This window comes from Camarhynchus parvulus, chromosome 2, assembly GCF_901933205.1.
Source record: "Camarhynchus parvulus chromosome 2, STF_HiC, whole genome shotgun sequence".
Taxonomy (NCBI): domain Eukaryota; kingdom Metazoa; phylum Chordata; class Aves; order Passeriformes; family Thraupidae; genus Camarhynchus; species Camarhynchus parvulus.
This window is the reverse complement of record NC_044572.1, coordinates 150901778-150922341: the sequence shown is the minus strand read 5'-3', so window position 1 is coordinate 150922341 and position 20564 is coordinate 150901778. Positions and strand designations below refer to the sequence as shown.

General features: G+C 49.4%; 1 protein-coding gene across 1 annotated transcript in view; it reads right to left on the bottom strand.

Annotated features, from left to right (window-relative positions):
• Window positions 1-5560: 5560 nt before the first annotated feature.
• The window catches only part of ARHGAP39 (Rho GTPase activating protein 39), a 110798-nt gene continuing 95794 nt past the window's right edge, over window positions 5561-20564 (bottom strand). The window contains 7 exon segments of the mRNA XM_030971504.1: window positions 5561-6011; window positions 8170-8339; window positions 8432-8523; window positions 9798-9997; window positions 12607-12680; window positions 15389-15481; window positions 19043-19604. Of these exon segments, the coding sequence (XP_030827364.1) occupies window positions 5817-6011; window positions 8170-8339; window positions 8432-8523; window positions 9798-9997; window positions 12607-12680; window positions 15389-15481; window positions 19043-19604 (1386 nt within the window). The 3' untranslated portion in view covers window positions 5561-5816.

Genomic DNA, 20564 nt, shown 5'->3' with positions numbered 1-20564 from the left:
CCTGGCCTGGTTTGGGGTTCCCTGTGGGGTTTTAGGGGGGGTCCCTGCGACGGGAGGAGCATTTTGGGGCTTTTCCCTATAGATTCCCCTATAAAAAGCCCTCACTGGCCCTGCCGATCCAGCTCATAAAAACACCCGCGCCTTCTTTGTCGCGGTATCCGCGCCCTGTCGCGACAGCGGCGGCCGGAAGTAGCACCATGGGGGACTGGAATACGGGGAGCACCTTCGAGGTTGGTGCGGCCATAAAAAGGCTCCGGGTGGAACCGACAGCGGGGGGACCGGAGGAACACGGCCCTGGGGACATTTGGGGACAGGCAGAATCCCAAATTCCCAACTCCCATCCCAAATTCCCAGCTCCCATCCCAAATTCCCAACTCCCATCCCAAATTCCCGCCCTTTTCCCGCTCCAAAAGGCACCAGGAACCAGCAGCGCTTTCCATACGGAGCTTTATTCACACGCGAGGAGGGGCCGGAGCCCCCCCAAATACAGAATTCGGCGGCCCCTTTTTGGGGGGACCCCAATCCAAACCCCCTCTGAGATTGGGGGGGGGTGAAGGGAGGAAAATCCCCGAAGGAATTCCCGAGGGAATTCCCGGGATCGGGGGAATCCTGGGAAAACCCCGGGGGAGGGAGCGAGGGCCGGGTCCATCCCTTTAAATTCGGATTTTTATTTTTTTTTTCCAGTCGTTTTTTGTTCTTTTTTATTTTTTAATAATAATAAATAAAAACCTCGAGGCTTAAAAAAAACAAAAAAACCCACTGGGAAAAAAAGGAAGGAAAATTATTTAAAAATTAATGAGTGAGCCCCAGGAATTAATTAAGAATTAATTAAAACTTAATTAAGCTGAGGAAAAGGGGGGGGTCCCCTGGCAGTGAGCAGAGCTGGGAGGTAGCGCTGGGTTGGCCCCACCACCCCCAGTTTGGGGACCCCCCCCCACCCTAATTTGGGGACCCCCCCCCTTTGGAGACCCCCCCCAGTTTGGGGACATCACCCATGGGACCCCCATTTTGGGGACCACCCCCATTTTGGGGACCCCCTCTATGGGACCTCCCCATTTTGGGGACCCCCTCTATGGGACCTCCCCATTTTGGGGACCTTCTCCCTTTTGGGGACCCTCTCATTTTGAGGGACCATCTCCACCTTGGTGACTCCACCATTTTGGGGACCCCTCACCCATGGGACCCCCCACTTTGGGGACCCACCGGCCTTGGTGACCCCCCCAATTTGGGGACTGTCCCCACCTTGGTGACCCCTTCCATTTTGGAAACCAACCCCCACTTTGGTGACTCCATTTTGGGGATCTCCTACCCATGGGACCCCCATTTTGGGGACCATCCCCATTTTGGGGACCATCCCCATTTTGGGGACCATCTCTACCTTGGGCACCCTCCCAAGCTTTGGGGAGCTCCCCCCCCCATTAAGGTGACCTCACCCATGGGACCCCCTATGGGATCCCCCCATTTTGGGGACTGTCCACCTTGGTGACCCCCTCCATTTTGGGGACCTTCTCCATTTTGGGGACAGTCCATGGGACCCCCCACTTTGGGGACTGTCCACCTTGGTGACCCCCTCCATTTTGGGGACCTTCTCCATTTTGGGGACCCCACCACTTTGGGGACAGTCTATGGGACCCCCCCACTTTGGGGACCATCTCCATTTTGGGGACCCCCTTCATGGGAGCCCCCCATTTTGGTGACCCCCCAATTTTGGGGACCTTCAATGGGATCCCCCATTTTGGGGACTTCTCCACTTTGGGGACACCCCCCACCCCAGGCCTTGGGGGGCCATTTTGGGACCCCCCCCATTTTTGGGACCTTCTCCACCTTGGTGACCCCAATTTGAGGATCTACCCATGGGACTTCCCCCTGTGGGACCCCCCCCTTTTTGGGGAACATCCCCATTTTGGGGACCCCCTCCATGGAACCCCCATTTGGGGACCTCATTTTGGGGACCCCATTTTGAGGATCTCCTGCCCATGGGACCTCCCCCTGTGGGACCCCCTTCATTTTGGGGGCCTTCTCCACTTTGGGGACCCCCTCAGGCCTTGGTGGCCATTTTGGGACACCCCCACTTTGGGGACCTCCCACCCATGGGACCTTCCGTGGGACTCCCCCCAGACCTTCTCCACCTTGGGGACCCCATTCTGGGGACCTCCCACCCATGAGACCCCCGCCCCATTTTGGGACCTCCCAGGGTCTTGGAGACCCCCTCACTGTGAGGACCTCTTCATTCTGGGGACCTCACCCTGCCCTTGGGGACCTCTCAATTTTGGGGGAACTGATGGACCTTGGGGTCACCAAGGTGGGACCTGGAGAAGATCTGGGGTCACCAAGGTGGGAAATGGAAGTGGTGAGGGCACCAAGGTGGGGCCTGGTGGACATTGGGGTCACCAAGGTGGAACCTGGAGAAGATTTGGGGTCACCAAGGTGGGAGCTGGTGGACATAGACCTGGAGGAGATTTGGGGTCACCAAAGTGGGAAATGGAAGTGGTGAGGGCACCAAGGTGGGGCCTGGTGGACATTGGGGTCACCAAGGTGGGAGCTGGTGGACATTGGGGTCACCAAGGTGGGACCTGATGGACATTGGGGTCACCAAGGTGGGACCTGGAGGAGATTTGGGGTCACCAAGGTGGGACCTGGAAGTGGTGGGAGCACCAGGGAGGTCCTGCTGGAAGTTGTGGGGCACCAAGGTGGGACCTGGTGGACATTGGGGGTCGCCAAGGTGGGACCTGGAGGAGATTTGGGGTCACCAAGGTGGGACCTGAAGGATCTGAAGAAGTTTGAGGGGCACCAAGGTGGGTCCTGCTGGAGGGTGTCCAAGGGTGAACCTGGAGAACATTTGGGGTCACCAAGGTGGGACCTGGTGGACATTGGGGTCACCAAGGTCAAACCTGAAGGAGATTTGGGGTCACCACGGTGGGACCTGGTGGAGACTGGGGGGGTCCATCAGGGTGGGACGTGGAGGACCTGGAGGAGATCTGGGAGCACCAAGGTGGGACCTGAAGTGGTGGGGGCACCAAGGGGGTCCTGCTGGAGGTTGAGGGGCACCAAGGTGGGACCTGGTAGGGATTTGGGGTCACCAAGGTGGGACATTGGAAGTGGTGGGGGCACCAAGGTGGGACCTGAAGTGGTGGGGGCACCAGGGATTCCTGTTGGAAGCTGAGGAGCACCAAGATGGGACTTGGTGGAGAATTTGGGGTCACCAAGGTGGGACTTGGAGGAGGTTTGGGGTCACCAAGGTGGGACCTGGAAGTGGCAGGGGCACCAAGAAGGTCCTGTTGGAAGCTGGGGGGGCACCAAGGTGGGACCTGGAGGACCTGGAAGAGGTGGGGTCACCAAGGTGGAACCTGCTGGAAATTGGAGGTCACCGAGGTGGAACCTGGAGAAGATTTGGGGTCATCAAGGTGAGACCTGGAGATTTGGGGTCACCAAGGTTGGTCCTGGAAGTGGTGGGGGTCACCAAGGTGGGTCCTGGAGGACCTGGTGGAAGTTGGGGGGTGCTCAGGTGGCACCTGGAGCAGATGATGGTGTCCTGAAGAAGACTGGGGACACCAAGGTTGGTCCTGAAGAAGATTGAGGGCACCAAGGTGGGACTTGGAGGAGATCAGGGGGACCATGGCTGGAGCTGGAGGAGGTTTGGGGTCACCAAGATTTGGGTCCTGGAAGTGGTGGGGGCACCAAGGTGGGACCTGGAGGACCTGGAGAAGATTCGGGGTCACCAAGGTGAAACCTGGAAGAGGTGGAGGCACCAAGGTTGGTTGGGGTCACCAAGGTGGGACCTGCTGGAGATCTGGGGGCCACCAAGGTGGGTCCAGGAGATCAGGGACACCAAGATGGGTCCTGGAGGATGCTGGGGACACCGAGGTGGGCTGGGCAGGACCAGGTGGAGACGGGTGCCCTGGTGGGTCTGGAGGAGGAGATGGACACCAGGATGGGTCCAGGAGAAGCAGGAGGAGATGATGAACCCCAAGATGGCTCCAGGAGTTGATGGTGGACCCCCAAATGGCTCCAGGAGTTGGATGGACCCCAAGATTGGTCCAGGAGTTGATGGTGGACCCCAAGACAGGCCCTGGAGGACCAGGAGGAGATGATGAACCCCAGGATGGCTCCAGGAGTTGATGGTGGACACCAAGATGGGTTCAGGAGGACCAGGAGGAGATAATGGACCCCAGGATGGCTCCAAGGAGTTGATGGTGGACCCCCAAATGGCTCCAGGAGTTGCATGGACCCCAAGATTGGTCCAGGAGGACCAGGAGGAGATGCTGGACCCCAAGATTTGTCCAGGAGTTGGATGGACACCAAGACAGGGCCAGAGGAACCAGGAGGAGATGATGAACCCCAGGATGGCTCCAGGAGTTGATGGTGGACCACAAGATGGGTTCAGGAGTACCGGGAGATGATGAACCCCAGGATGGCTCCAGGAGTTGATGGTGGACACCAAGACAGGGCCAGGAGGAGCAGAAGGAGATGATGAACCCCAAGAATGGTTCAGGAGTTGGATGGACACCAAGATGGGCCCAGAAGAACCAGGAGCAGGTGGGAGGTCCTGGGACAGGTTCCAACAGGGCCGGGCAGACCCGGTGGGTTCCAGGACAGGTCCTGGTGGTGCCAACATGGGTGGGACAGGATGGACACGGTGACACCTGGGGACATCGGGCCTACCCAGCCCTTCCAGGATGGACAATCGGCCACCACGACCCCCTCTGGGCCACCAGTCCCTTGAGGACCTCCCCGGTCTCCTCCCTGTGGGGGACAATTGTCACTGTAGGTCCCTGGTGTCCAGGTGACCTTCTCCCATCTTCCCAACGCCATCGGAGACCCCCCAGGGCCAGGATGTTCCTCGTGACTCCCCCAGAGAAGAACCAGGCAGTGACACAGCCAGAAGGTCGGGATGGACCTCAAGGACTTCTCCTTGTCCGGGCAGGAAAGGATGGAGACAATCCCTGGATGCTCTCCATCCGTGAGGTCCGGCTGGAGATGGAGCTCACCACAAGGTGAGGTTGGAGAACCTCATGGATCTCCTGGTTCTTGGTGGAGATGGAGCTCCCCACACAGACCTCCTGGTTCTTGGTGGAGATGGAGCTCACCACATGGTGCAGAACCACATGGACCTCCAGGTTCTTGGTGGAGATGGAGCTCACCACGTGGTGGAAAACCTCACAGAGGTCCAGGTTCTTGGCAGAGATGGAGCCCCCCACATGGACCTCCAGGTTCTTGGTGGACATGGAACTCACCACATGGTGAAGAACCACATGGACTTCCTGATTCTTGGTGGAGATGGAGCTCACCACGTGGTGGAGAACCTCACAGACCTCCTGGTTCTTTATGGAGATGGAGCTCACCATGTGGTGCAGAACCACATGGACCTCCAGGTTCTTGGTGGAGATGGAGCTCACCACGTGGTGGAAAACCTCACAGACGTCCAGGTTTTTGGTGGAGATGGAGCCCCCCACATGGACCTCCAGGTTCTTGGTGGACATGGAACTCACCACATGGTGAAGCACCACATGGACCTCCACATTCTCGGTGGAGAGGAATTCCTACAGGTGAAGACCTCAGCACTTCCGTTCTGGTGGAGATGGAATTCCCTACATGGTGAAGAACCTCATGGACTTCCTGGTTCTTGGTGGAGATGGAGCTCACCACGTGGTGGAGAACCTCACAGACCTCCAGGTTCTTGATGGAGATGGAGCTCACCACGTGGTGGAGAACCTCACGGACCTCCTGGTTCTTGGTGGAGATAGGTGCCACCACCTGGGGACTTTGACCCTGGAAGGGGACCGGGTGGTGGGGTGGGGACGGCGCAGTGGCAGCCGCTATAGGACGCCCTCCATGAAGCTGGTGTCCAGGTGCTGGATGAGGACACGGATGAAGGACATCTCCTTGCGCGTGTTCTCGAAGATGATCCGCGGGTCGTCCGACTGGCAGCGCAGGCAGTTGGGGGCCATCACCATGGCCAGGTTGTTGACGTCCATCTTGGTCACCGCCACGTTGGCCGGCTGCACGAAGACCTGCGGGTGGTGGGAGGAGAAAGGTGGAGGTCAAGGGGGGTGGTGGGAGATGGGTGGAAGGAGATGTGGAGTTGGTTCTTCACCATGTGGTGACCCCAGAGAACCCAAAACCACCTCAGGAGAAGGAACCAGAAAGGTCAACTGGGAGCATGAACACATGGAATGGGAGGAGGAAGATGGAGGTGCTGGAGTTGGTGGAACTCCTGGTTCTTGGCCACCACGTGGTAACCTTGGAGAACCCAAAACCACCTCAGGAGAAGCAACCAGGAACACCAACTCATAGAATGGGAGGAGAAAGATGGAGGTTCTGGGATTGGTGGAACTCCCAGTTCTTCTCATGGAAACCTTGGAGAACCCAAGACCACTTCAGGAGAAGGAACCAGGAGGTCACCAGGAGCATTAACTTATGGAGTGGTAGAAGGGAAATGGAAGTGATGGCATTGGTGGAACTCCCGGTTCTTCTCATGGAAACCTTGGAGAACCCAAGACCACCTCAGGAGAAGGAACCAGGAGGTCACCAGGAACACGAACTCATGGAAGTGGTAGAAAGGAAATAAAGTGATGCGGTTGGTGGAACTCCTGGTTCTTCTCATGGAAACCTTGGAGAATCCAAAACCATCTCAGGAGAAGCAACCAGGAACACCAACTCATGGAATGGTAGGAGAAAGATGGAGGTTCTGGGATTGGTGGAACTCCCAGTTCTTCTCATGGTGACCTCGAAGAACCCAAAACCACCTCAGGAGAAGGAACCAGAAGGTCACCAGGAACACGAACTCATGCGGTGGGGAGAGGAGAATGGAAGTGATGGGATTGGTGGAACTCCCAGTTCCCTGGCCACCATATGGTGACCTTGGAGAACCCAAAACCACCTCAGGAGAAGGAACCAGGAGAGTCACCAGGAGCACCAACTCATGGGGTGGGAGGAGAAAGATGGAGATGATGGGATTGGTGGAACTCCCGGTTCTTGGCCATCACATGGTAATCTTGGAGAACCCAAAACCACCTCAGGAGAAGGAACCAGGAGCACCAACTCATGGGGTGGGAGGAGGAAGATGGAGGAGATGGGGTTGGTGGGAGATGGATGGAAGGACCACATGGACCTCCTGATGCTTGGGGGAGATGGGGGTCACCATGTGGTCAAGTTGGAGGACCCAAAACCACCTCAAGGAACCAGGAGGGTCAGCCAGGGGCATGAACCCATGGGGTGGCAGGAGGGAAATGGAAGTGATGGGATTGGTGGAACTCCCGGTTCTTGGCCACCACGTGGTGACCTTGAAGAACCCAAAACCACCTCAGGAGAAGGAACCAGGAGAGTCACCAGGAGCACCACCAGCTCATGGGGCGGTAGAAGGGAAATGGAAGTGATGGGGTTGGTGGAGCTCCTGGTTCTCGTGTCACCATGAGGTGAAGTTGGAGAACCCAAAAGCACCTCAGGAGAAGAAGCCAGGAGGGTGACCAGGAGGCCATGAACATCTGGAGGTGATGGGACTGGTGGGAGATGGGTGGAAGCACCACAAGGACCTCCTGGTTCTTGAGGGAGATGGGGGTCACCATGTGGTGACCTCGGAGAACCCAAAAGCACCTCAGGAGAACCAACCAGGATCATGAACTCAAGGGGTGGGAGGAGAAAGGTGGAGGTCAAGGGGGTTGGTGGGAGATGGGTGGAAGGACCATGTGGACTTGGTTCTTCACCACGTGGTGACCTCAGAGAACCGAAAAGCACCTCAGGAGAAGGAACCAGGAGGTCACCAGGAACACGAACTCATGAAGCGGTAGAAAGGAAACAGAAGCGATGGGGTTGGTGGAACTCCTGGTTCTTCTCATGGAAACCTTGGAGAACCCAAAACCACCTCAGGAGAAGGAGCCAGGAACACCAACTCATGGAATGGGAGGAGAAAGATGGAGGTTCTGGGATTGGTGGAACTCCCAGTTCTTCTCACGGAAACCTTGGCGAACCCAAGACCATTTCAGGAGAAGGAACCAGGAGATCACCAGGAACATGAACTCATGAAGCGGTAGAAAGGAAACAGAAGCGATGGGGCTGGTGGAACTCCTGGTTCTTCTCATGGAAACCTTGGAGAACCCAAAACCACGTCAGGAGAAGCAACCAGACCTGGAGGTCCCCTGGTGCTCCACCAGCAGGAGGTTGTGGCCGTACCTGGAGGAAGCGGATGAGGTAGCACAGCACCATCTTGTTGATCCGGGGCAGGGCGTGCACGACGGCGATGGCGGCCTCGGGGCTCTCGTAGTGCGAGATGCAGCGCTCGTAGAACTCGTGCGGGATCAGCGGCTCCTCCAGCTCGCGGTACCACAGCTTCAGCAGCGACGCTGCAGAGGACACGGGCAAGAGGACAACCTGTCAGATCTTCCGGGTGGTGGAGCTGCCGGTCCCACCACCAAACATCGCCCCGAGGTCCTACCGGGAACGTGCGGGTCCTCCAAGCCGGTGGGGATCTTCCATTGGTCCACCTGCAGCTTGAGGGCATTGACCTCGTCGATGTCGCGGGGACCCCTGCGGGGGAGGAGGGGTTGGTGGGAGAGGGACCGGTGGGGACGTCCCAGATCAACAGCTTTGGGTGCTCCAGGAGAACCAGGAGGGGACATCAGCTGGGCCTGGAGATGGTTGGTGCCACCAAGGGACACCGTGGAGAAACCTCCATGGTCATGGAGCCGTTTTGGGAGCTTGTTGGTGCCACCAAGACCCTACCATGACTGGTGGCCACCATGGAGAAACCTCCATGGTGTTGGAGCTGTTTGGGAGTTTGGTGCCACCAAGATCCCACCATGACTCTGGTGGCCACCATGGAGAAACCTCCATGGCCTTGGAGCTGTTTTGGCAGCTTGGGTGCCACCAAGACCTCACCATGACTCTGGTGGCCACCATGGAGAAACCTCTATGGCCTTGGAGCTGTTTTGGGAGCTTGGTGCCACCATGACCGCACCAAGCTGGCACCAGGAGAAACCTCTAGCCAGCTTTTGGAGTGGTGCCACCAAGACCTTACCATGACTCTGGTGGCCACCATGGAGCGAGGAGAAGTTGGAGGGACCCACTGGATGGTGCCACCAAGACCTTGCCATGACTGTGGTGGCCACCATGGTGGAACCTCCATGGCCTTGGAACAGTTTTGGGAGCTTGGTGCCACCATGACCTCACCATGACTCTGGTGGCCACTGTGGAGAAACCTCCATGGCCTTGGAGGAAGGAGAAATTGAGGGAACCCAGTGGATGGTGGCTACCAAGACTTCACCATGACTGTGGTGGTGACCATGGAGAAACCTCTATGGAGCAAGGAGAAGTTGGAGGGACCCACTGGATGGTGCCATGACTGGTGGCCACCATGGCCTTGGAGCTGTTTTGGGAGCTTGGTGCCACCAAGACTTCACCATTACTGTGGTGGCCACCATAGAGAAACCTCTGTGAAGATAGGAGAACCTGGATGGTGCCACCAAGACCTTGCCACAACTTTGGTGGCCACCATTGAGAAATCCCCATGGCCTTGGAGGAAGGAGAAGTTGAAAGAACCCAGTGGATGGTGGCCACCAAGACCTTGCCATGACTGTGGTGGCCACTGTGGAGAAACCTCTATGGAGCAAGGAGAAGCTGGATGGTGCCACCATGACCCCACCATGACTCTGGTGGCCACCATGAACAAGCCCCCATGGAGCACCCACCAGAGGAGAAGAACACCCAGAAACGTGAACGTGCCCCATTTTGAGACAGCCCTTAGGAGAACCTCCATCCTGCCAGCACTGTGAGGTGTCCCCATGAGCGTGGGGTGGCTTTACCTGAAGATGCCCTCGGTCTGGTCCCCGTTGAGCGCCAGGACCTCCTCGGAGAGCCGGGTCTGCACCCAGGGCAGCTGCCGGTCCGGGTACCGCTCCTTCTGCATGGCCACGATGTCCTGCAGGGAGCTGCCGAACATGGACGGGTTGAAGACGGCGTTCTTGGCGTGACGGATCTCCTCGATGTTCGGCTTCTTCAGGCCCTGCAGGAGACACCAGAGGTCACCCAACGGTGGCCTCCTCCGTGGTGGTGGCCGGGGTGGGATCTGCTCAATGCCACCACCCACCCATGGTAGACGTTCATGGGGATGGTGATGGAGGCATGGATGGATTCCAGGCAACTTGGACAAGGTGGTTCCACCACCATCCATCCATCCACCGTCCGTCCGTCCGTCCTGTCCTTCCATCCATCCATCCATCCATCCACCATCATCATATCCATCCATCATCTCATCATCATATCTATCATCATCATCTCCATCTCATCACCCATCCATCTCATCATCATCACACATCATCATCATCCATCCATCATCCATCATATATATCCATCCTCATCATCCATCATTACCATCCATCCATCCATCATCCATCCATCCATCATCCATCCATCCATCCATCCATCCATCCATCCATCATCCATCCATCCATCCATCATCCATCCATCCACCATCCATCCATCATCCATCCATCCATCCATCCATCATCATCCATCCATCCATCCATCCATCCAACCATCCATCCATCCATCCATCCATCCATCCATCCATCCATCCATCCATCATCATCATCCACCATCCATCCATCCATATCCATCATCCATCCATCATCATCCATCATCCATCATCCATCCATCATCCATCTATCATCATCTATCATCATCATCCATCATCATCCATCCATCATCCACATCCATCCATCATCATCCATCACATCCATCCAAATATATATCATATATACATCATCCAATATATCATCATCCACATCATCCATCATCCATCCATCCATCATATCATCCATATCAATCATCCATCCATCATCATCCATCCATCCATCCATCCATCATCCATCACCATCATCATCCATCATCCATCCATCCATCCATATCCATCATCCATCCATCATCCATCCATCCATCATCCATCATCCATCCATCCATCATATCCATCCTCCATCCATCCATCATCCATCCATCCATCCATCCATCCACCATCATCATCCATCATCATCATCCACCATCCATCATCATCCATCACATCCATCCATCCATCATCCATCCATCACATCCATCCATCATCCATCATCCATCATCATCATCATCATCATCCATCCATCATCATCCATCCATCATCATCATCATCATCCATCCATCATCATCATCATCACATCATCATACATCATCATCATCATCCATCATCCATCCATCCATCATCATCACATATACATCCATCAATCATCATCACATCATCCATATCACATCATCATCATCATCATCCATCCATCATTACCATCATCATCCATCCATCCATCATCCATCCATCCATCCATCCATCCATCATCCATCCATCATCCATCCATCCCTCCATCCATCCAACATCCATCCATCCATCCATCCATCCATCCATCCATCCATCCATCCATCCATCCATCCATCCATCATCCATCTTGGTTCAGAAGTGGATCCAGCCCCATGGAGCTTGGTGGGACCATGGCCACGGTGGAGGATCTCCACCGATGGATTTTGCCAGGAGAAGGAGCCCCATCTCTGGGATGCTTCTGGAAAGCTGAACATCGGTGCTGGGCTTCCAGAAGGTCTCCAGGAGTTCCTCAGAAAGTTCCCAGAAGGTCCCTCCCTATATGGTTTTCAGAAGGTCTCCAGAGAGTTTCCAGAAGGTCTCCAGAAGTTCCTTAGAAAGCTCCCAGGAGGTGTCCAGAGAGCTTGCCCAAGGTCTCCTGAAGTTCACCAGATGGTCTCTGGAATGTCTTCAGAAAGTCCCCAGAAAATCCCCAAAAGGTCTCCAGAAAGTCTTCAGAAGGTGTCTGGAGGACTCTCAGAAGTTCTCCTGAAGATCCTTAAAAGGTTCCTAGAAGATCCCTACAAGATCTTCAGAGAGTACCCAGAGGATCTCCAGAAAGTTTCCAGAAGATCTCCAGAAGATCCTCAGTCAGTGTCCAGGATGTCTTCAGAAGATCCACAGAAGGTGTCCTAAAAAGGTCTCCAGAAAGTCTTCAGAAGGTCTCCAGAAGAATCCCAAAAGTTCTTCAGAAGTTCCTTAGAAAATTCCCGCAAGGTCCTCCCTGCAAGGTTTTCAAAAAGATCTCCAGATGGTCTCTGGAATGTCTTCTCAAGGCCCACAGAAGGTCCTTAAAAAGTTTCCAGAAGGTTCCCAGAAGGTCCCCTAGAGGTGAAAATTTCCAGAAGGTCTCCAGAAGTCCTCAGGAAGTTCTTGGAAATTTCTCAGAAGGTCTCCAGAAGATCCCCAGACAGATTTTAAGAGGTGCCTGGAAGATCCTTTCAAGCTTTCCAGAAGGTTCCCAGAAGGTTCTTAGAAACTCTCCAGAAATGTTCCAGAAGGTTCCCAGAAGTTCTCCAGGACGTCCTTAGATGCTCTCCAGAAGATCTCCAGGTCTCCAGAAGATCCCCAGAAGTTCTCCAGGAGTTCTCCTCACCACAGCCACCGCCCACCACCACCTCCCTCCCTCCTCCAGCCCCTTCCCCATTCCCAGAAGCTCCTGGATGACCCTGGTGGGAGGTGACCTCCTTGTCACCTCCTTGTCCACCCCTCCCCAAGCCCACCCCATGTTCTGGTACCTTCTTGGCCCCGGTCAGCGCCGCCTTCTGTAGTTTGTTGTAGCAGTACTTGGCGTAAGTGCTGATGGCCACCCCTGCAAGAGAAGACACGCTGGGTGGTGGGGTGTCACCTCCAGGATGGTGGGATGTCACCTCCAGGATGGTGGGGTGTCACCTCCAGGACCTGGAAGAGGTCCTGTCCCCTCCCCATGGTGCTTCTCCATCTCCATCCTTGTCACGAGGCCGAGGTTCTCCTCAAACCCCACAAGAACCTTGGAGGAACCACCAAAGGTGGAGCTCTGGAGCTCTGTGGTGGCTTCATCTTGGGTGGCTTTTGGGGGCCACCACTGCCATGGTCACCACTCCCATCCCATCTGTCTTCTCCAGATCCCACCACTTCCATCTTCACCCCATCTCCTCTTCCTGATGTCCTCCAGTGAGGAGATGACACCGATCCAAACAACCCTGCAGGCTTGAGGGGACCTTCTGGACCATCCCAGAAGAAGCCCTGGAGACCTGGTGGGACCTTCTGGACCATCCCAACAACCTGGGGACCTGATGGGACCTTCTGGACCATCCCAGAAGAAGCTCTGGGGACCTGGTGGGACCTTCTGGACCATCCCAACAACCCTGGGGACTCGGTGGAACCTTCTGGACCATCCCAGAAGTAGCCCTGAAGATCTGATGGAACCTTCTGGATCATTCCCAGAGCCTTGGGGACCTGGTGGACCCTTCTGGACCATCCCAACAACCCTGGGGACCTGATGGGACCTTCTGGACCATCCCAGGAGAAGCTCTGGGGACCTGGTGGAACCTTCTAGACCATCCCAGAGGAAGCCCTGGAGACCTGGTGGGATCTTCTGGATCATCCCGGGAGAAGCTCTGGGGACCTGATGGAACCTTCTGGACCATTCCCAGAGCCTTGGGGGACGTGATGGACCCTTCTGGACCATCTCATCCAAACCCCTGCCAGGAGACCAGGCTGGACTTTGGGATGGAGCCCAGGAGAAGATGGATCGAGGACCTCCAGAGGGTGGAGTTGGTGGGATCTGATGGGACCTGGTGGGGTTTGATGGGATTTGATGGAATATGATGGGATTTGGTGGGATCTGGTGGGACCTGGTGGGATCTGGTGGGATCGGATGGGTCCTGGTGGGATCTGATGGGTCCTGGTGGGATCCGATGGGTCCTGGTGGGATTTTGGTGGGATCGGGTGGGACCTGGTGGGATTTGGTGAGATCCGGTGGGACCTGGTGGGATTTGGTGGGACCTGGTGGGATTTTGGTGGGATCCGGTAGAATCCAGTGGGATTTTGGTGGGACCTGGTGGGATTTTGGTGGGATCGGGTGGGATTTTGGTGGGACCTGGTGGGATTTGATGGGACCTGGTGGGACCTGGCGGGATTTGATAGGACCTGGTGGGATTTTGGTGGGACCTGGTGGGATTTTGGTGGGATCCGGTGGGATTTTGGTGGGACCTGGTGGGATTTGGTGGCACGTGGTGGGATTTGATGGGACCTGGTGGGATCAGGTGGGACCTGGTGGGATTTTGGTGGGACCTGGTGGGACCTGGTGGGATTTGATGGGACCTGGTGGGACCTGGTGAGATCTGGTGGGACCTGGTGGGATTTTGGTGGGACCTGGTGGGATTTTGGTGGGATCCGGTGGGACCTGGTGGGATCGGGTGGGATCCCGTCCCGGGTTTGGAAGGTCCAGCCCCCCCCGGGAGCTACGAATACCAACAATACACTAATAATAATACCAACACTAATTCTACTAATATTAATAATAATAATAATATTAAATAAATGACACCAATTCTATCTGATGGCTATTAATTACTCCAATTAATATAATAATATAACTACTAATACCAATACTAATAATAGTAATGCTAATATTAATACCAACATTAATACTAATATTATTATTACATAAATTACACCAGCTCTATCTGACCCCTATTAATTACCCCAGTAATGCAATAATAATATTAATACTAATACCAATACTACTAATAGTAATGCTAATATTAATACCAACACTACTACTAGTATTATTTGATAAATGACCAGTCTACCTGATCCCTATTAATTGCCCCAATGAATGCAATAATAATATTAATACCCAAACTAATAATACTAATGCTAATATTAATACCCACACTAATAGTAATAATACCAATAATACTAATAATATTTACAATAATAATATTATTAAGTAAATGACACCAAGTCTGACTGCTATTAATTACCACAATTAAAGCAGTAATACTATTAATACTAATATTAATAGTAACTCTGCTGCTAATACTAAAAATACTACCAATACCAATACTAATATTGAGGCTAATAATATGAATACTAATATTAACAATAATAATATTATTACATAAATACCTTTAATATTATTAAAAAAATAACCCAAAAACATACAAATATTATATAGTAAGTAAAATTGCATAAATTATACTTAAAAAAAAAATTATAAAAAAAAAAAAAATTAATATATATATAAAAAAAAATAATAAAAAAAAAATATAAATTAATAAAAATATATAAAAAAAATATATACACTCTGTATATTATATATATATTATATATATACTATACAATAATATATTGGTATTATACTACTACCAATAATACACTAATAATAACACCAACACTAATACTACTAATATTAATAACGTTATTATTAAATAAACGACACCAAGTCCACCTGACCGCTACTAATGACCGCGATTAATGAATTAGCGAGCCCCCCTGTGCCCCGGGGCATGGTGGGAATTGGGGGTTCCCTACCCGGGATCTCCTCGCTCTGGGGCTTGGGTTTCTTGCGCAATTTGGGTTTCTTCTGATTGGTCCTGGCCAGGAGGTGCCGCAGGTGCCGCGAGACTGGGGGGGGCGCCCGGAGTGCCCGCGGGGAACCAACGGCGGGAGCGGGGAGGGGCGGCGTGCAGGTGGGAAAGAGAAATTAAAAAATCGAAATTAAAATCGAAATGAAAATCGAAATTGAAATCGAAATTGAAATAGAAATTAAAATCGAAATTGAAATCGAAATGAAAATCGAAATTAAAATCGAAATTGAAATCGAAATTAAAATAAAAATTAAAATCAAAGTTAAAATAAAAATTAAAATAGAAATTAAAATCGAAATTAAAATCAAAATTAAAATCGAAATTGAAATCGAAATTAAAATCGAAATTAAAATCGAAATTGAAATCAAAATCGAAATTAAAATCGAAATTCAAATAAAAATTAAAATCAAAATTAAAATCGAAACTGAAATAGAAATTAAAATCGAAATTGAAATCGAAATTAAAATCAAAATTGAAATCAAAACTAAAACCAAAATTAGAATCGAAATTAAAATCGAAATTAAAATCGAAATTGAAATCGAAATTAAATTCGAAATTAAAATTGAAATTGAAATAAAAATTAAAATCGAAATTAAAATCGAAATTAAAATCGAAATTAAAATCGAAATTAAAATCGAAATGAAAATCAAAATTAAATTCGAAATTAAAATCGAAATTAAAATCGAAATTAATTAAAATCAAAATTAAAATCAAAATTAAAATCGAAATTAAAATCGAAATTAAAATTGAAATTAAAGTCGAAATTAAAATTTAGAAATATTAAATGTTAAATGAAAAAAATTCAATTGAAATTTAAATTTAAGAAATTAAATAAAACCTAAAAAAATATGTAAATTAAAATTGAAATTAAAACAAAACAGTAAAATAAATTTAAAATATATATTGAAATGAAAAATTTAAAAAATAATTAAAATAAAAATTTAAAAATGCATTTAAAATTGGGATTAAAACAAAAATTAAATTTAAAATTATGATTGAAATTAAAATAGAAAAAATCTAGATATAAATTGAAAAAATGAATTGAAATTAAAATTAAAATTAAAACAAAAACTTAAAATTATAATTGAAATTTAAATAAAAAAATTTAAATAGAAATAGAATTTGAAAAAAGTTGAAATAAATATAAAGATTAAAATCGAAATTTAAAAATTACAATTAAAATTGAAATTAAAGCAAAAATTTAAATTAAATTTAAAATTACAATTAGAAATTTAAATAAATGAAATTGAAACTGAAATTGAAATTCAAAACAAAGTGGAAATTGAGATGGAAATCTTGAATTGGAAATGAAAATTGAAATAAAATTAAAATTTGAAAATTGGAATAAAAATTGGAATTAAAATTTGAAATGGAATGGGAATTGGCACTTAAAAATTGACATGAAATGAAAATTTAAAAGCTGAAATGAAATCAAATTTGAAATTAAATGAAACTTGGAAAAAAATTGAAATGAAAATTAGAAATTAAGGTCTAATTAAAACTGAAATAAAAATTGAAATTACAATAAAATTAAAATGAAGAACTGAAATAAAATGAAAAGAAAAATTGAAATCAATTAAAATTCAAACTGAAGTTAAAACATTGAAATGAAAATAAGATTAAAATTTAATAAAACAAAATTAAATTAATGGAAAAATTCAATGGACATTGAAAGGAAAAAGGAAATTAAAATTAAATGAAAAAAAAGAGCTGAAATATAAAATTAAACTAAAATAATTTAAAATAAAATCAAAGAAAATCAAGTAAACAAGGATTAAAAAATTAAGAAAAGTATCAAAGTTTAATGGAAAAGAAATAAAAAAATGAAAATAAAATAAAATAGGTAATAAATCATTGATTAAAAAAATGAAGATTGAAATAAAGGTGCAAATTAATAATGAAAAGAAATAAAAGTGAAAAACAATAATACCATGGAACTAAGATAAAATGGAAAATAAAGTAAGGAAATGAAAAGAAATTAAAGATATAAATTAAAATATAAATTAAGAACAGAAAAATTAATAAGTAAAACTGAAATTAAAGGAAATAAAATGAAAATGAAAGTTAAAATTAAAATTATAATTATAATTATAATTAAAACCAAAAATAAAAGGAAAAAATAAAAATAAAATGGAAATAAAAACCTGATTAAAATGGCAATGAAAATGCAAATTTAACCAAATGAGATGGACTCGAAAATGCAAATTAAAACAAATCAACACCGACAAGGAAACCAATCAACACAAAGACAACGAAATTCCAGGGAAAATCACGGAAAACTCAGAACGAGGGCGGAATTCGGGAATTCCCAGGGAAGGGCTCTGATTGGCTGGGGGGGAGTTGGGGGCGGAGCCTCTCCTTTGGCGGGAAATGACTTTGGCACCTCTGATGGGACCAACCCGACCCATCCTGACATTCCCGGGTTGTCCCACGGGGTCTTCTCCACCTTCCGTGGCCATCTGGGGTGGGATCATCTCCTGGTGTCCCCTCCAGGAGCTGAGGGACACCTCGGAACCCCGGGAGAAATCTGGGACCCAAAATCCCCAAATCCTCCACAATTCCCAATCCCGCCTTTTCCATGTCCCACCGGGAGGTGGCATCAACTCATGGGGACATCTGGAGGGTGAAGGATTTGGGACAACCAATGCCAAGGCTGGAGAGGATCTCCTGAAATTCCCAAATTTCTCAAATTTCTGTCTCCTCCTTTGGGCATGACCTAAAACCGCAGGAGATGGGAATCTTCTGGGTTCCATCCAGATGTTTTTGGGATCCAAAGCTACTGGAGAAGAAACATCTGGAGGCAGGAATGATGGTGGAACCATGGAATCATGGAATTTTGGATCCAAAGCTACTGGAGAAGAAACATCTGGAGGTGGGAATGATGGAAACCATGGAATCCTGGAATGGTTTGGGTTGGAAGGAACTTCTGAGGGTGGGAGAAGTTCCAGGAGTGGAGGCAACGCTGATCCCACAAAGGTGTCAAAGCTCATTTCCTCTTGGATCTCCTGTTGGATTTCTGGGAAGGAGAAGGGTGGGAAAGGCCCCACAGCACCAGGTGCACCTCCAGGAGATGTTCTGGATGAGTTCCTCATCCACCTTTCCACGAGGAGATTCAGCCAAGAGGAAAGGAACCAGATCAACAGCTTGGTACATTGAGTCATGGAATGGTTTGGGTTGGAAGGGACCTCTGAAGGTTGGGTTGGATGGATGACGGGACCTCTGAAGGTTGGGTTGGAAGAAATTCCAGGAGCGAAGGTGAGGCTGATCCCACAGCAAAGGTGTCAAAGCTCAGTTGCTGTTGGATTCTGGGAAGGAGAAGGGTGGGAAAGGCCCCACAGCGCCAGGTGCACTTCCAGATGTTCTGGATGAATTCCTCATCCACCTTTCCATGAGGAGACTCATCCAAGAGGAAAGGAACCGAATCAGTGGGGTGGGACATGGAATCATGGAATGGTTCGGGCTGGAAGGGACAATCCAGACCATCCAGGGACACCTTCCCCTATCCCAGCTTGGCCAATCCCCATCCAACCTGTCCTGGAAACACTTCCAGGCATCGAGGACAACCACAGAAGCCACCGGGCCGCGGTTCCTCACTTACCTTTGGTGTCATTCACCGGATCCATGTGCCGGTAAATGTATCCTTCAAGGTAGGAATGGAATTTGGGAGTGGGCGGGAAGAAGGCCAAACAAATGGCCATGAGCTCCCAGCCGCGGGCCAGGCTCTCGTAACGGAAGTTCTCGGTGGTCTGCCGGCACAGCTGGATGTAGAGCTCGTCTCGCAGCCCCTGCATGCTCCAACCTTTGGTGGCGATCTCCAAGGCCACGTTGAGCTGGTCCGTCTTGGCCCGCCGGTCGCCCATGTACATCTGGATGAGCTTGAAGATCTCGCACGCCTCCTTCTTGACGTTGCGGTCGTTGGTCATGATCATGGGTTTCTTGATGGACTCGCTGCTCCAGGCCAGCATGTTGGCGATGGAGACCTTGCGCCGGAAGAGCCCTTGGGTGTGCTTGTTGAAGTGCTTGGAGGCCCAGTTCTCAATGTCCGTCTCCGAGGAGGGCTTGCGCAGGTTGAACGTGGGGAAGACGCAGCTGGCGCTCGGCATCATGTTCCGCGTCTGCCGGCTGCTCTGGAACTGCGCGCAGGCGCCCAGGTCCTCGGACTGCGGACAACAGGGGACAGGTCAGCGGGGCGGGCGGGGCCGATGGAGTGATTGATCGATCGATTGATTGATCGACTGATCGAGCAACAGGTCGAAAAATGGTCCAGCCAATAAACAAATGAACCAATGAAACAATGGCTCAATCAATCAATCAACCAATAGATCAACCAACAAACTAATCAATCATGGGAGTGCTGATGGAGTGATCGATTGATTGATTGATTGATTGATCAATCGAGCAACAGGTCGAAAAATGGTCCAGCCAATAAACAAATGAACCAATGAAACAATGGCTCAATCAATCAATCAATCGATCAATCAACCAATAGATCAACCAACAAACTAATCAATCATGGGAGTGCTGATGGAATGATTGATCGATTGATTGATCGATTGAGCAACAGGTAGAAAAATGCACCAGGCAAAGAAGCAATGGCTCAATCAATCAATCAACCAATAGATCAATCAACAAACCAATCAATCATGGGAGTGCTGATGGAATGATTGATTGATTGATTGATCGATTGATCGAGCAACAGGTCGAAAAATGGTCCAGCCAATAAACAAATGAACCAATGAAACAATGGGTCAATCAATCAATCAACCAATAGATCAATCAACAAACTAATCAATCATGGGAGTGCTGATGGAGTGATTGATCGATTGATTGATTGATCAATCGAGCAACAGGTAGAAAAATGGACCAGGCAATGAAGCAATGAACTAATAGCTCAATCAATCAATCAACCAACCAACAGATCAATCAACAAACTAATCAATCATGGGAGTGCTGATGGAGTGATTGATTGATTGACTGATTGACCAACAGGTTAAAAAATGGACCAGGCAACGAACCAATGAAACAATGGCTCAATCAATCAACCAACCAACCAATAGATCAATCAACAAACCAATCAACTGTGGGAGTGCTGAGGGAATGATTGATTGATTGATTGATCA